Genomic DNA, 14,164 nt, shown 5'->3' with positions numbered 1-14,164 from the left:
AAATGATTCTGAAATTAAATATCGGTTTGGGTGTGAGGCATGCCTTTATAACCTTTTCCCATTCAGTTTTATGAAAAATAACCCATTCAATAAATTACACAATGAAAATGGGACAATATTTTCATGTTGCACGTCTTTTAGTTGTCTCAATGTATAGTTGGTTTGAGGTTTTGAGGTCATTGAAATTTGGAGCTATTGACCTTTTAAAAAGTATCCCATGTATATTGTGTAATTTACTGACGGTCCCTAACTAGCCCATAGGGATATCAAATGTCACACCAAATTGACCATGGGTATTATGATCAGAATGCTCATTTGCATCTGTGCACAGAATATATGATTACTTGGGTGCTGCCAGCTGTGGGCATGATGGAAGAATTCCATAAACCCAACCCACGGGAAATCGTACAATACCCTTCATTCTGTGACACCATGTTTTCGTATTATTTTGCAAATATCCATTTTGGACGAGAACGACTTTATGACCAAAATTATCATATTTACACTGTAGTCAATTTTGACAGTAGAATACATGTTTCTTACTCATATCAATGCCACATATTACATTTTCAAAACGAGAAGTTGCTTTAATTAAGGTGCATTGACTCTTGGAAGTCAGCCGTTTTCAAAACCTCAATAGGAAAAATTATTCAGCGCAGATATACGACTAGACGTTGTTGTTTAGACAGTATTATACACCTGTTGTATTCAGTGCATGTGACAAATACAACTGATTTGATTTGAATAAAATAAAGTAACTTTAATGTCCAAACTACAATGTAAAATGGCAGATGTGGAAAGTCAGGGGTAGACTTGGCCCTACATTTAGAGACACTTGTGAATCGTAAAAATATGTGATTCATATTTTTCTTCATGCTCGTTAACCAAGAACATATTAGATGAGGTCACCCAGCTAGGAATAGCCAACTTGTTGGTGCTCCGTGGCCAAGGTGTTTCGCAGTCCTTGTGGATTCTCAGGGTCCTACAGGCCATGTAAATCACGGTGTAGGTCAACATTCCCCTAAAATATTTGAAAATATTTGAAAATACAAATATTTGAAAATTTAAAAAGTCCCACCTTGCCTCCTTTAATAAAAATTTAAACACGCCAAAATCTAATAAAATCACTTTTCTAAACATAAGGCCACTATATCATTTTTTTTGTGTAAAACACAGGCAGACCACAGAGCTGAATTTGAATGGGATGGAATGTTACGCAGCACGAGAAGGATACCCGAGGATCATCCCCCCTCTGAACGCCCACGCACGGGAGAGGGGGGAGAAAGTGCTTTGTCAATGTGGACAGACGACGCTGGGAGCGGCAGAGATTGAAACAAAGTTTACTATTATATCTCTCGGAATAATAAAGCAGATTTGTTTGGATTGGAAACATTGTTTCAATACTCCCTTCGTCGTGGACTGGGACACTGAAATACAGTAAGTCACGTCGCTACTTTGTAACCCTAACCCTGTGTGGCACAGATGAACTCGAATGACAACCGTTTCGTCGCTGAGATAGCGATAGCCGTGACTTGAATATCGTCTTCTATGCAACAAGTAGTGGTCTTGAATGGGGTTTTAACTGAAGATATTCTGTTCCAGTATTTACACTCTATAGCTACAGAGCACGTATAGTAGCAGCCTAGTTAAGCATTTAAAAAATAAATAATTAGCAGGCAACTTTCTTCGTTTTCTATGCGCTATGATGCTCGAGCCAAAATTCACTGTCGTTGTGATTCCCTGGTCTACCGTTTGGTAAGAAACGATCGAAAATTTAATTACGCACATTTTTATTTTAACGTTGTCTACCGAAGATTACAGCTACTATTTGGTTAATTCAAGGTCCAGGAAGCTATACAACATGTTTTTGTCCTAGTACTAGTGAGAAAAAAGAAAATACAAATCACAGTTGAACAATTTTTGCATTAATCCGCAGCCACGGCCTAAATTAATTTGGATGAAATAAATGTATCCTTTAGTCTACGTGTGCTTTCCAAGAAATGCAGGATTTACCCACACTGTAACTCATAAGAGACATACATTCCCGATCAAATTCCTGTTTTTGGCGACTCAATCATCAGATACTACTAGCCTAGAATGCAACATGCATTCTGTCTATATTTGTAAAAACCGATAAACAGTCATGTAGTTTTGAGTTTACCCCTTGTCTGGGTGGTGAAGACCGTTATGATATCATCACATTTCACCTTCTGTGATTTCTAGTCAATATTTGTTGTTTTTGTGCCTCAAAAGTTTCTTCTTAATTTTCTTCATCTTTCAGACTTTCAACCCTTAATGCATTTTAGCACTGACATTTTTGGGGAAGTAGTTAACCATGATGGTAAGACTGACCCTTCGCCTGGTCGCAACATACGCTGTCTGCCTGTCCGTGTGTCTGGTTTCGTCAGTCCGGGGAGATCCCTGCCTCATCATCAGTGAAGTCAACGCAGACAACCCCAAACTGGACACCACTGAGTTTGTTGAGCTCTACCACACCAGTGGCCAGAGGGCCTCACTGGAAGGCTACACCCTGGTATTCTACAATGGAAACGGAAACATAGCCTACAAAGTATTGGACCTGAAGGGCCACACCACAGACGACCGGGGCTTCTTCCTGGTTGGCTCGGTGGACATGCGGCCAAAACCGGCCATCCCCCTCCCACCCAACACCGTCCAGAATGGCCCGGACGCCATCGCGCTCTACCACACGTCTGCGGCACGCTACGGGGAGAAGATGAACGCCACAGCCGTGGGGCTGGTGGATGCCATCGTGTACATGACGCGGCGGTCCGGGGGCGCAGAGGTCCTGGCTGAGACGTTGACACCTGGGGAGTCGGCCTTCGTGGAGGACGAGGGGGCCCATGAGGGGGATGAGTCCATCGAAAGGTGCCTGATCTCTGGGGAAAGCTGGGGCTTCCAGGTGGACCTGCCATCACCTGGCCAACGCAACCGCTGCATCCCCCCTGATCCCAGCACTGCCACCACGCGTATCAGCGAGCTGAAGCTGGGAGGGGGGCAGGTGGATGGGTTTGTGGAGCTAAGCGAGTCCCAGGCTGCAGGGCCTCTGGTGCTGCTGGTGCTGGACGGGCGGACGGACATGGTCAGCGAGAGTGTCGACGTGCACACCTCCAGGGAAGGCCTGATCTCCATCACCATCGACAAGAACAACATGAAAGGTCAGTGAACCTGTACCTGGAGGAGCTCCTACTGGTCTTCAGGGCTGAGAAAAGCTTCATATCTCTTCATTGGGAGGTCTTGCAGAGATTTCTATGAGTCAAGGAGCTGGACCTGTGTATTTTGTGTGTGAAATTATATCTACGCAAATTGTTTCACGTCCTGTGTATGAAAAGTGCCGTGTTTGTTGGTGTGGAAGCTATGTTGAGTGATTAAGTTCTACAATGTTATACATCAGGAGATGAGTCGGGGGCAGTGGCGTTGTACAGTGGCAAGGCCTCGGACTTCCCTGTAGGCAGCCCCCTGAGCCAGACGCAGCCCCTAGACGCCTTTGTGTTCGCTGGACCAGGAAACCAACCCAGCGCCAACCTCACAGAGACCCTTATACCAGGCAGACAGCCCTATCAGCTCAGCGCCAGGTAATCCACCCACCCATACTCATCCAGCCAGCCACCCATCCATCTATCACCCATCCATCCATTTATCTTTCTTAGGCTGAAGTACTAACCTTGCTGGTCTTTCTCAGGTTTGGGGAAGGAGGCCTCTACCTCAGTCGCTGTGGTGTGGCCAGTTGGACCAGAGACCCTGGTGTATTCTGGGAAGCGCCACAAACCCCCGGACAGCCCAACCAGTGCCCATGGCCAAAGATCTGCCCTCACGCCACTGGTGAGTGTTGCATATTTCGCTATCACACTGACACCTTTACATTGGGGATGCTTTCGATTGGTGATACACATTAGTGCTTATAGGCAAATCGATTCGATTCTAATCAATCATAGCCAATTAAATTCAATAAACATTTAGGATAATGAACATACATTGAATAGAGTATAATTGCTATCTAACAATATGTGTTTATAAACATGTGTATAAGAGCAATTTAATGTAAATAGTTACCAAATTGAGGAGACAATATAATGTATCCAAATAGTAGTGAGTTTGAACCTGTTGCTATTTGGTAAATCTCATTTTTCCGCTGTTCAGTGGTCCCTGGAGGTACGGAAGTGCCCCCTCACCTCCCTCCCTGGGGTCGGGGAGACTTTCTAATCAGCGAGGTAAATGCTGACAACCCAGGCTCAGCCGAGGATGGCGAGTTCATCGAGCTGTGGCACCCGTCGGGCCGCCGCGTCTCTCTGCAGGCCGTGTGGCTCCTCCTGTTCAGCGAACACAACAGCAAGCCCTACCGCGAGATCAGCCTCACAGGCCACTTCACCACTGCCCAGGGCTACTTCCTGGTGGGCAGTGATAGGCTGGTCCCAGCCCCCTCGATCCGCCTGCCACCCAACACCATCCAGAACGGACCGGACGCAGTGGCCTTGTACCGCAGCCCCTTCGGCCCACCCTCTGCCTTTCAGACAGGGATCCCCACCCAGGGGTTGCTAGACGCGGTGGTGTACCGGCTGAGGGGCTCGGACAAGGACACCCAGGAGCTGAGCGATGCGTTGACCCCAGGACAGCTCCCCCTGCTGGAGGACTCGGACGTGCAGCCAGGAGACGAGGCCTTGAGCCGCTGTAACGGCCTCCTGCCCGCCGACCAGTCTGCTTTCGTGGTGAGGACCCCTTTCTGTATTACATCAGCAGAGGCTATTTTCCAGAGTGCCTTAGCAATGGTACACTGAACAAAAAGATAAACACAACATGTAAAGTGTTGGGCCCATGTTTCATGAGCTGAAAAAGATCCCAGACATTTTTCAAACGCTCAAAAAAACGTATTCTATCAAATTGTGTGTGCAAATTTGTTAGTGAGCAATTTAATAATTTAATAATCATTTGTTAGCAAATAATCCATCCAGCTGACAGGTGTGGCATATAAAGAAGCTGATTAAACAATATGATCATTACTAGGGTTGCACATTTTGGGGAATATTCAGAGGTGGAAACTTTCTGTGGGAGTACATGGGAATTTATGGGAATATATGCAAATTAATATTAATACCATTTAAATGTAGATGTCATATGGAGACAGAAACATAAACCTTTTACCATATTTTTATTTTTTTAAATGTTTAATTTCACCTTTATTTAACCAGGTAGGCTAGTTGAGAACAAGTTCTCATTTACAACTGCGACCTGGCCAAGATAAAGCATAGCGGTGTGAACAGACAACACAGAGTTACACATGGAGTAAACAATAAACAAGTCAATAACACAGTAGAAAGAAAAAAAAGAGTCTATATACATTGTGTGCAAAAGGCATGAGGAGGTAGGCGAATAATTACAATTTTGCAGATTAACACTGGAGTGATAAATTATCAGATGGTCATGTGCAGGTAGAGATACTGGTCATAAGTAGACCTAATTGCAAATTATTATATCCTTCCAATAGAAATAAAACTATTTAGTTACGAATTGAACTTTAATTAAATGAGTTGACTCTTCACATGGGATGATTTCACTGAACAACAAAAGAAAGGGAATATTGAATGATCCCCAATGATCCATCGCATCTCCCAAAAAACGTTTTCAACGTAAAATTATAGTCTAGAAACTAAAGCTTTGGTTGTCTTCCTCTCAGGCTTCCATGTCTTCTCCCTGTACCTCCTCAATGTCCACCTCTTGAACATCAGACCCTGAGGTCTCATCTTCACTGTCATTTTCCAACCTTGTTGAGGTTAGCTTGTTGTCTAGCTCAATAAACCTCAAATTTGCCCGGATGGCAACCAGTTGTTCAACCCTTGGTGTTCGTGTTCCCAAACAAGGACCAGTTGCGCTCTGAGGCGGCTGATGTTTGTGGGATTTGGAGGATGATAGAGGCAACAGAGGAAAGAGCCTCAGATCCACAAAGTCCATTCCATCAGGTGGCTGATGAGATATGTTGGCGCGACTGCCATATTGCATCTCCATTCCAAAGCCCTTACTTGGAAGTGTACTTCGCCAGACTGCCAAGAACCTTGCCTTCATCCAGGCCAAGGTGGCGAGACATGGTAGTGATGATACCATAGGCCTTGTTGATCTCTGCACCAGACAGGATGCTCTTGCCAGCATACATATATATGTATTTTCTTACATTACAAGCCGAGTCTGAACATCAGACAGGATGGCATTGTCTCCCTCAATCCGTGCAATGGCTACTGCTATAGGTTTCAGGCTGCTTACCACTCTCTCCCAAAATGCATCATCCGGGAGGATCCTCTTGATTGGGCTGGCCGTATCGGCAGACTGTGATATGGCCATTTCTTGGCGAGATTCCTTCCCCTCCAGGAGACTGTCAAACATGATGAAAACACCACCCCAACGGGTGTTGCTGGGCAGCTTCAATGTGGTGCTCTTATTCTTTGCTTGGTGAGGTAGATTGCAGCTATAACTTGATGACCCTTCACATACCTAACAATTTCCTTGGCTCTCTAGTAGGGTGTATCCATTGTTTTCAGTGCCATGATGTTCTTGAGCGGATTCAATGCATGAGCAGCACAGCTAATGGGTGTGATGTGAGGGAAGGACTCCTCCACTTTAGACCAAGCAGCCTTCATGTTTGCAGCATTGTCTGTCACCAGTGCAAATATCTTCTGTTGTCCAAGGTCATTTTTGACTGCCTTCAGCTCATCTTCAGTGTAGAGACCGGTGTGTCTGTTGTCCCTTGTGTCTGTGCTCTTGTAGAATACTGATTGAGGGGTGGAGATGATGTAGTTAATTATTCGTTGCCTACGAACAGTCGACCACCCATCAGTCTACTTTCTCTATGATTTTCTTGACTTTCACTTGAACTCTGCATCCAGCAAATGAGTAGATAAAGCAGGTCTGGTTGGAGGAGTGTATGCTGGGCGAAGAACATTCAGAAATCTCTTCCAATTAGAGGCCGACCGATTATGATTTTTCAACGCCAATACCGATTATTGGAGGACCAAAAAAACAACCCCCGATACCGATTTATCAGCCGATTTAAAATAAAATAAGGAAATGTATTTGTAATAATGACAATTACAACAATACTGAATGAACACCTATTTTAAACTTAATATAATACATCAATAAAATCAATTTAGCCTCAAATAAATAATGAAACATGTTCAATTTGGTTTAAATAATGCAAAAACAAAGTGTTGGAGAAGAAAGTAAAAGTGCAATATGTGTCATGTAAAAAAGCTAATGGTTAAGTTCCTTGCTCAGAACATGAGAACATATGAAAGCTGGTGGTTCCTTTTAACATGAGTCTTCAATATTCCCAGGTAAGAAGTTTTAGGTTGTAGGTATTATAGGACTATTTCTCTCTATACCATTTGTATTTCATATACCTTTGACTATTGGATGTTCTTATAGGCACTTTAGTATTGCCAGTGTAACAGTATAGCTTCCATCCCTCTCCTCGCCCCTACCTGGGCTCGAACCAGGAACACATCGACAACAGCCACCCTCGAAGCATCGTTACCCATTGCTCCACAAAATCTGCGGCCCTTGCAGAGCAAGGTGAACAACTACTCCAAGTCTCAGAGCGAGCCCAAACTGCTGCATATACCCTGACTCTGTTGCAAGAGAAGTGACACAATTTACCTAGTTAAAAGAAATTCATGTTAGCAGGTAATATTAACTAAATATGCTTGTTTAAAAAATATATACTTGTGTATTGATTTTAATGTGTTTATGTTTATGGTTAGGTACACGGAGTAACGACAGTCCTTTTTCTCGAATGCGCACCGCATCGATTATATGCAACGCAGGACAGGCTAGATAAACTAGTAATATCATCAACCATGTGTAGTTAACTAGTGATTATGATTGATTGTTTTTTATAAGATAAGTTTAATGCTAGCTAGCAACTTACCTTTGCTTCTTACTGCATTCACGTAACAGGCAGGCTAATTGTGGAGTCAAATGTAAGGCAGGTGGTTAGAGTGTTGGACTAGTTAACCGGAAGGTTGCAAGATTGAATCCCCGAGCTGACAAGGTAAAAATCTGTCATTCTGCCCCTGAACAAGGCAGTTAACCCACCGTTCCTAGGCCGTCATTGAAAATAAGAATGTGTTCTTAATTAACTGACTTGCCTAGTTAAATAAAGGTGTAAAAAAAAATTGGGGCCAAATCGGTGTCCAAAAATACACATTTCCAATTGTTATGAAACCTTGAAATCGGCCCTAATTAATTGGCCATTCCGATTAATCGGTCGACCTCTACTTCCAATACACATTGCCTGTGAGCATCAGAGGTGAACCAGTTGAATACACAGCTCGAGCAAGACATTCATCAGCATTTCTCTGACTACGTTTATCCATTGAGTCAAAAAACTTTGATTCAGGAGGACCATGAGCTTTTGCTATTGGTAAGGTGTCTTATTCATAATTTTCACCGCAAATAGAGGTAGAAGGACTTTTGTCAGAGGTTGCTTGTTGTGAGCGCTGAGGGAACATTATGCACTTGGCCAGATGATTCTGTATCTTTGTTGCATTCTTCACATATGATTTGGCACAGTATTTGCAAACATAAACAGCTTTTCCTTCTACATTAGCTGCAGGTAAATGTCTCCACACATCAGATAGTGCCCGTGGCATTTTCCTGTAAAGATTAGATTTATTTAAAAAATAAAAAAAATACAATGTACATATAAATAGTTAAACAGTTAGATTAAACAACTCCTTTGTAAGAAATGTTTTAAAATGAAACATGTATGGAAACAGGTGAATGAACACTCCTTAGTTAGCAGGCTTAAGCAAGCTAAAACCCACATGGTAGCAAAAACTAACTAGCAGAAATTGTTAACAAGTTAGAAATGATTTAAACACACAATGCTGTAGGCTACTATTTACTAGTTAACAAAAAAATAATGTATGTCGTATAAAATATATTCACCCCACCCAGTATTATAATCCAAACTTACCAGAAAGCATGTAGTCCTTGGCTCACAGTGTAGTAGTGTGGGCTCAATAATATCTCATTAGTGTGCAAGATCTTGAGATCTTCAGCTGTACATGTGATGGAAGAGTGCACTGTGCATGCAGAGGGTTGCAATTCCATTGAATTGGGGATAGTTTAACCAAAATATGCCACAATACCTAGAATTGCCTTGTGTGTATCCCATAAAAAAGGGTCACTGTTATAAGCTAACTTTTTTGTTGAATTTATGCAAAATTCCCGGGCTTATCTTCCCATGGAAAACTCAGTGAAATTTACCGGAAAGTTTCCGACCCTTTGCAACCCTATTCATTATACAGGTGCACCTTGTGCTGGGGACAATAAAAGGCCCCTCTAAATTGTGCAGTTTTGTCTCACGACACAATGCCACAGATGTCTCAACTTTTGAGGGAGAGTGCAATTCGCATGCTGACTGCAGTAATGTCCACCAATAGAATTGGTAAATTTCTCTACCATATGTCGTTTCGGAGAACTTGGCTGTACTTCCAACCGCAGGCCACGTACGTGTATGGCGTAGTAGGGGCGAGTGGTTTGCTGATGTCAACATTGTGAACAGAGTGCCCCATGGTGGCAGTGGGGTTATGGTATGGGCAGGCATAAGCTATCGATGGCAATTTGAATGCAGAGAGATACCGTGACGAGATCCTGAGGCCCATTGTCGTGCCATTCATCTGACGCCATCACCTCATGTTTCAGCATGATAATGCACAACCCCTTGATGCAAGGATCTCTGCACAATTCATGGAAGCTTAAAATGTCCCTGTTCTTCCATGGCCTGCATAGTCACCAGACATATCACCCATTGAGCATGTTTGGGATTCTCTGGATCGACGTGTACGACCGTGTGTTCCAGTTCCCGCTAATATCTAGCAACTTCGCACAGCCATTTTTATTTTATTTTTACCTTTATTTAACTAGGCAAGTCAGTTAAGAACAAATTCTTATTTTCAATGACGGCATAGGAACAGTGGGTTAACTGCCTGTTCAGGCGCAGAACGACAGATTTGTACCTTGTCAGCTCGGGGGTTTGAACTTGCAACCTTCCGGTTACTAGTCCAACGCTCTAACCACTAGGCTACCCTGCCGCCCCATTGAAGAGGAGTGGGACAACATTCCACAGACCACAATAAACATGCAAAGGAGATGTGTTGCGCTGCGTGAGGCAAACTGTGGTCACACCAGATAGGGGTGTGGCTCACCATCTTTTTTTTATTTTTAGGTACCAACCTATGCATATCTGTATTCCCAGTCGTGAAATCAATAGGTTAGGACCTAAAGAATTAATTTCAATTGTCTGATTTCCTTATATGAACCTTAACTCAGTAAAATATTTGAAGCTGTTGCATTTTATATTTTTGTTCAGTATAATTACATAAATAAGGATGCTAAAACAACCATAATATGCCATGCCCTTTGCCCTCAATGATACTTGCAGTCTTTTCACTATAAAATCTATCTCTCTTCCAATTTTGTTAACTTATTGGAATGGAACCACTCTAAATCAAATTTATTGTTCATATACACATGGTTAGCAGATGTTATTGCGAGTGCAGCGAAATGCTTGTGTCGAGTACTCAGACAAAACAAGTATTGTAACGGATATGGAGAATTTCCCAAATACGAATTTGACACGGGTATTTTTGTAATTATCCGTGATTGGGGAAAAAAATAAATGTTCACTTGCCAACACGCGTCTCTCTCTCCCTCAAACAGTGTGAAGTGCTGTGTGCTCCAAACAACTATTGGCTAGTTCTTCTGTCTGTAAAGAAACGGGGCGGTTGGATTAGAACAAGCCACTCTCATTTTCCCCGAACAGACACTCACACAGTCAGGCGTCTTAGGACACAAGTCTCCCCTTCTCCAGACATTGTGTATAAATCAGAATCCGTAGCTAGTCGTTGTTGTTCAATCTAGTTATTTCCTGTTGACTTCGCTCAGGCTATATGGTGGTTTTAGTCTGTCTACTTGGGGTTGTTTAGTAGGTCTACTTTGTCTGTCCATTGCTGATGTCGTCTGTCGTGATCCAAGCCACTGCATGCATGCTTGCTTGCTATTATTATTTATTCTCACCCAGGCATGTTTACCGAGCGTCAGATCATTAGAAAGTAAAATGACAAATGTAGGTTGTTTTTATTTTAATTGATCAAATGTTGTGGCATAAGAAGTGAAAACAATATATGGGTGAAAAAGTGAAACAATATATGGGGCAAGCAAATTAGCCTAGCTTCATCTCTAAATCCTGGAATAAATGCAGGCAGTAGAAGCCAGCCATGCATTAGGCTATTTATTAGCCGCCTGTTGATAATTGGACTGAGTAAGTAAATCATGTGCATTTTCATATGTCGGGTCGTTTAACAATGTGTGTGAAGGAACATAACGATGTGCTCTGAGATGCACTCTGAGTGATAGTGCAGTAATGTGCACTTGTGGTATCGGCTTTACCGGCATTTAAACCACACTTCTGGGTTTTCCGATCACGAGTAAATCTGATTACGAGTATCAGGTGTGATTTTAAAAATGGATACGATCACGAATACAAGTATGACAACATCGGCACAACCCTGCTCTAACCAGTTGTATTTTGCTCATTGTTTGGCCATTGCTTAACTAGAAAGAACATTTACTTATCTGGCATCTTCCCGTGTACTAGAAAGAAGATATTTCAGACGTGGCCCCAGTCTGTCTATTAGATAACCAGGGCACCTGTTCAATTGGCAAGCTATTGTACCATTGAACACCTATCAATTATATTGTTCTTCAGGTGGCCCCACCCACACCTCTGAGGGAGAACTCTTGTCCCCGCCCACCCCCTCCCCCTGAGGGTGTGGTCATCAGTGAGGTGGGCGGTGCTCGCTGGACCAACCACAGCCGGCAGAGGGGGTTTGTGGAGCTGCTAGGACCACCCCTGACCTCCCTACAGGGCCTGGTCCTGACAGTGTTTGAAGAGAATCGCACCGGTACGACCATGGCCCTACCCCTGACCAGTTTCACCGACCACAACGGCTTCTACCTCATCGGGAACGTCACCGGAGCAGGTGAGAGCAGGGTGATGTTCACTAGGCTTGAATCAAAAATAAATGGTGTGAAACGGGGAGGGACTATTTGCACAACATTTTGAAACGTTTTGTTGCCCTAATAAACAGTAACCTGGAAAGAAATAAACGGAACAAATAGAACAAAAAATGTATATTTCTCTCACACGTTCCCTCCCTCACCTGGTCTATAATCTCTCCGCTATCTCTCTCACAGACCAGGTGTTTCCCGAGGGGGCCACAATTCCGGCCAATGGAGCCGTAGTCCTGTGTTCTGACACAGTCACTGTGTGTAGAGCTGGTACCACCCTAACCAACAGCACTCTCCGAGACACCCTAGTGTTCAGTAATGACCTGAGACTTCTCATTAAACTCTCAGCCACCAGAGGGCAGCAGGTGATGCCTGTACTCAGGTAGGAATGAAATCCACTTGTTTTTACTACTGAGAATAAAACTCTTCATCAAGGTATATAGGTCAAGTGAAGCTAGACAGTCTTTTCTTCGGGCCCGGTTCAGTCCGATCCGCTTTAGCTGACATCCGCATAGCTGATGTTTTTACAGTGTCAGAGGTGGAAATGCGTTAGAAAGCTGTCAAATCCACAAGCGGCTGCCGCAATTACATCTAAACCGGACATTGCCATTGACTGCACCAAGTCGGATTAAGAGAAATAGCATGCAGCCTTGTTTACAAGTTCGAACAATGGAATGTGAGATGTAATCTACACCACAATTAGGCTGATAGAAATTCTTGTTATTTTTTGTTGTTGAATGATTTTCAATTTGAGCATCATTATTTCTATTGGGGCCAAGACGATACCAGTATCGCAATATTCTTTCCATGGCAAAAATGAAAACACGAAGTAGAGAACTCTCTGGTCCTTTATAAACCTGCTGTATGTAAAATATTGTGTGCTATAGTTTGGAAAATAAATTAAAGGTGACTCTGGATGACAACATAATGATGTTTGTTTCCAACGTTAAAGCTGGTTTCCAGTGATACTGGTATCTTCCCGGCCCTATTTCTATATAGGCTACGCTTTCTCGTTTTGAACTTCTAACGCGAGTGGTACAGGTATGGCTTCGTGGCAATGATCACAAGAACAGCTGCTCACCGATTTGACAGCTCAAACGCAGCTCCTCCGACATCTCGAACATCAGCTATGTGGGTGTCTACTATCGCCAGTTAACATCAATCTGATTGAATCTAGGCCTTAGTGTCAATAAATATACCTTGCATGTGTATGCACGCGCATCTCTGTGTACGCTACAGGTCAGTGGAGGAAGGTCCTGTGTCTCTCAGCCGTTGCTCCTGCTGTGAGGCGAGAAGCCCTTCCTCCTGGACCAGCTCCTCCCCCACCCCACGCTTGACCAACATCTGCCCCAGCCCCGCCTTCTCCAGCGTCATCGACCTATGCTTGGCACCCCTCTCCGGTGATTGGCAGGAGCACCCAGGAAGTAAGCCATGTCATCCATAGTTCTTGGAAAATTGGGCTTTTTATGAGTATTTTAAGAAAAGGGAAGTGTAAATGGAAATTGACGCTAGTAGCACACATTTCCGGAATGATTAGAGGAATAATTCTGCTGCATGACTAGACAGTTTGTCTGATATAGCGTATTCGAGGTGTTGCATTTTTAAGTGCGTAATACATAGTATAATGTTCAATCAAGTGGTCTCAAATCATTAGTATCTCTAATGGCTTATGTACCGTCCTTAACCATACTAAAGCTCACTCTTTTCTTCTTTCTCTCTATCTGTTGCTCTCTTTCTGTGTCAGACTGCAGTGGGCTGGTGCAGAGTCACAGTGAGATGGATGTGGCTGGCTACCTGGAAGAAAGATGTCACTGTGGTATCTCTGCCCTCTACCTGCAGGGTGAGACACAACACTCTTGCATTACAGAGACAACAAACACACAGGGTTGCAAACAAGGGCACACCAGTGGAGGCTGGTGACTTGAACATGGCAGACCCACGGTATAGGTGCAGAATGCACAGAGAGGACAAAGTGTTTTTTTTTTTAAACATTGTTTTATTTGAACCTAAAACATTTAATAGACACATTATGGGGAATGAGAGGGCTACTTAGTGTGGGGATGGGATCACAGCAGTGATTGAA

General features: G+C 43.4%; 1 protein-coding gene across 1 annotated transcript in view; it reads left to right on the top strand.

The window, feature by feature from the left end:
- Positions 1–1,264: 1,264 nt before the first annotated feature.
- Positions 1,265–14,164, top strand: part of si:ch211-183d21.1 (uncharacterized) — a 35,964-nt gene continuing 23,064 nt past the window's right edge. The window contains exons 1-9 of the mRNA XM_029629445.2: positions 1,265–1,437; positions 2,282–3,176; positions 3,413–3,593; positions 3,701–3,840; positions 4,159–4,724; positions 11,780–12,053; positions 12,268–12,463; positions 13,321–13,505; positions 13,826–13,921. Of these exons, the coding sequence (XP_029485305.1) occupies positions 2,336–3,176; positions 3,413–3,593; positions 3,701–3,840; positions 4,159–4,724; positions 11,780–12,053; positions 12,268–12,463; positions 13,321–13,505; positions 13,826–13,921 (2,479 nt within the window). The 5' untranslated portion in view covers positions 1,265–1,437; positions 2,282–2,335. The remainder of the gene's footprint in view (positions 1,438–2,281; positions 3,177–3,412; positions 3,594–3,700; positions 3,841–4,158; positions 4,725–11,779; positions 12,054–12,267; positions 12,464–13,320; positions 13,506–13,825; positions 13,922–14,164) is intronic.

Source organism: Oncorhynchus nerka, linkage group LG23 (assembly GCF_034236695.1).
Source record: "Oncorhynchus nerka isolate Pitt River linkage group LG23, Oner_Uvic_2.0, whole genome shotgun sequence".
Classification (NCBI taxonomy): Eukaryota; Metazoa; Chordata; class Actinopteri; order Salmoniformes; family Salmonidae; genus Oncorhynchus; species Oncorhynchus nerka.
Note: the sequence above shows the minus strand (reverse complement) of the source record. Positions and strands in the feature narration are given on the sequence as shown.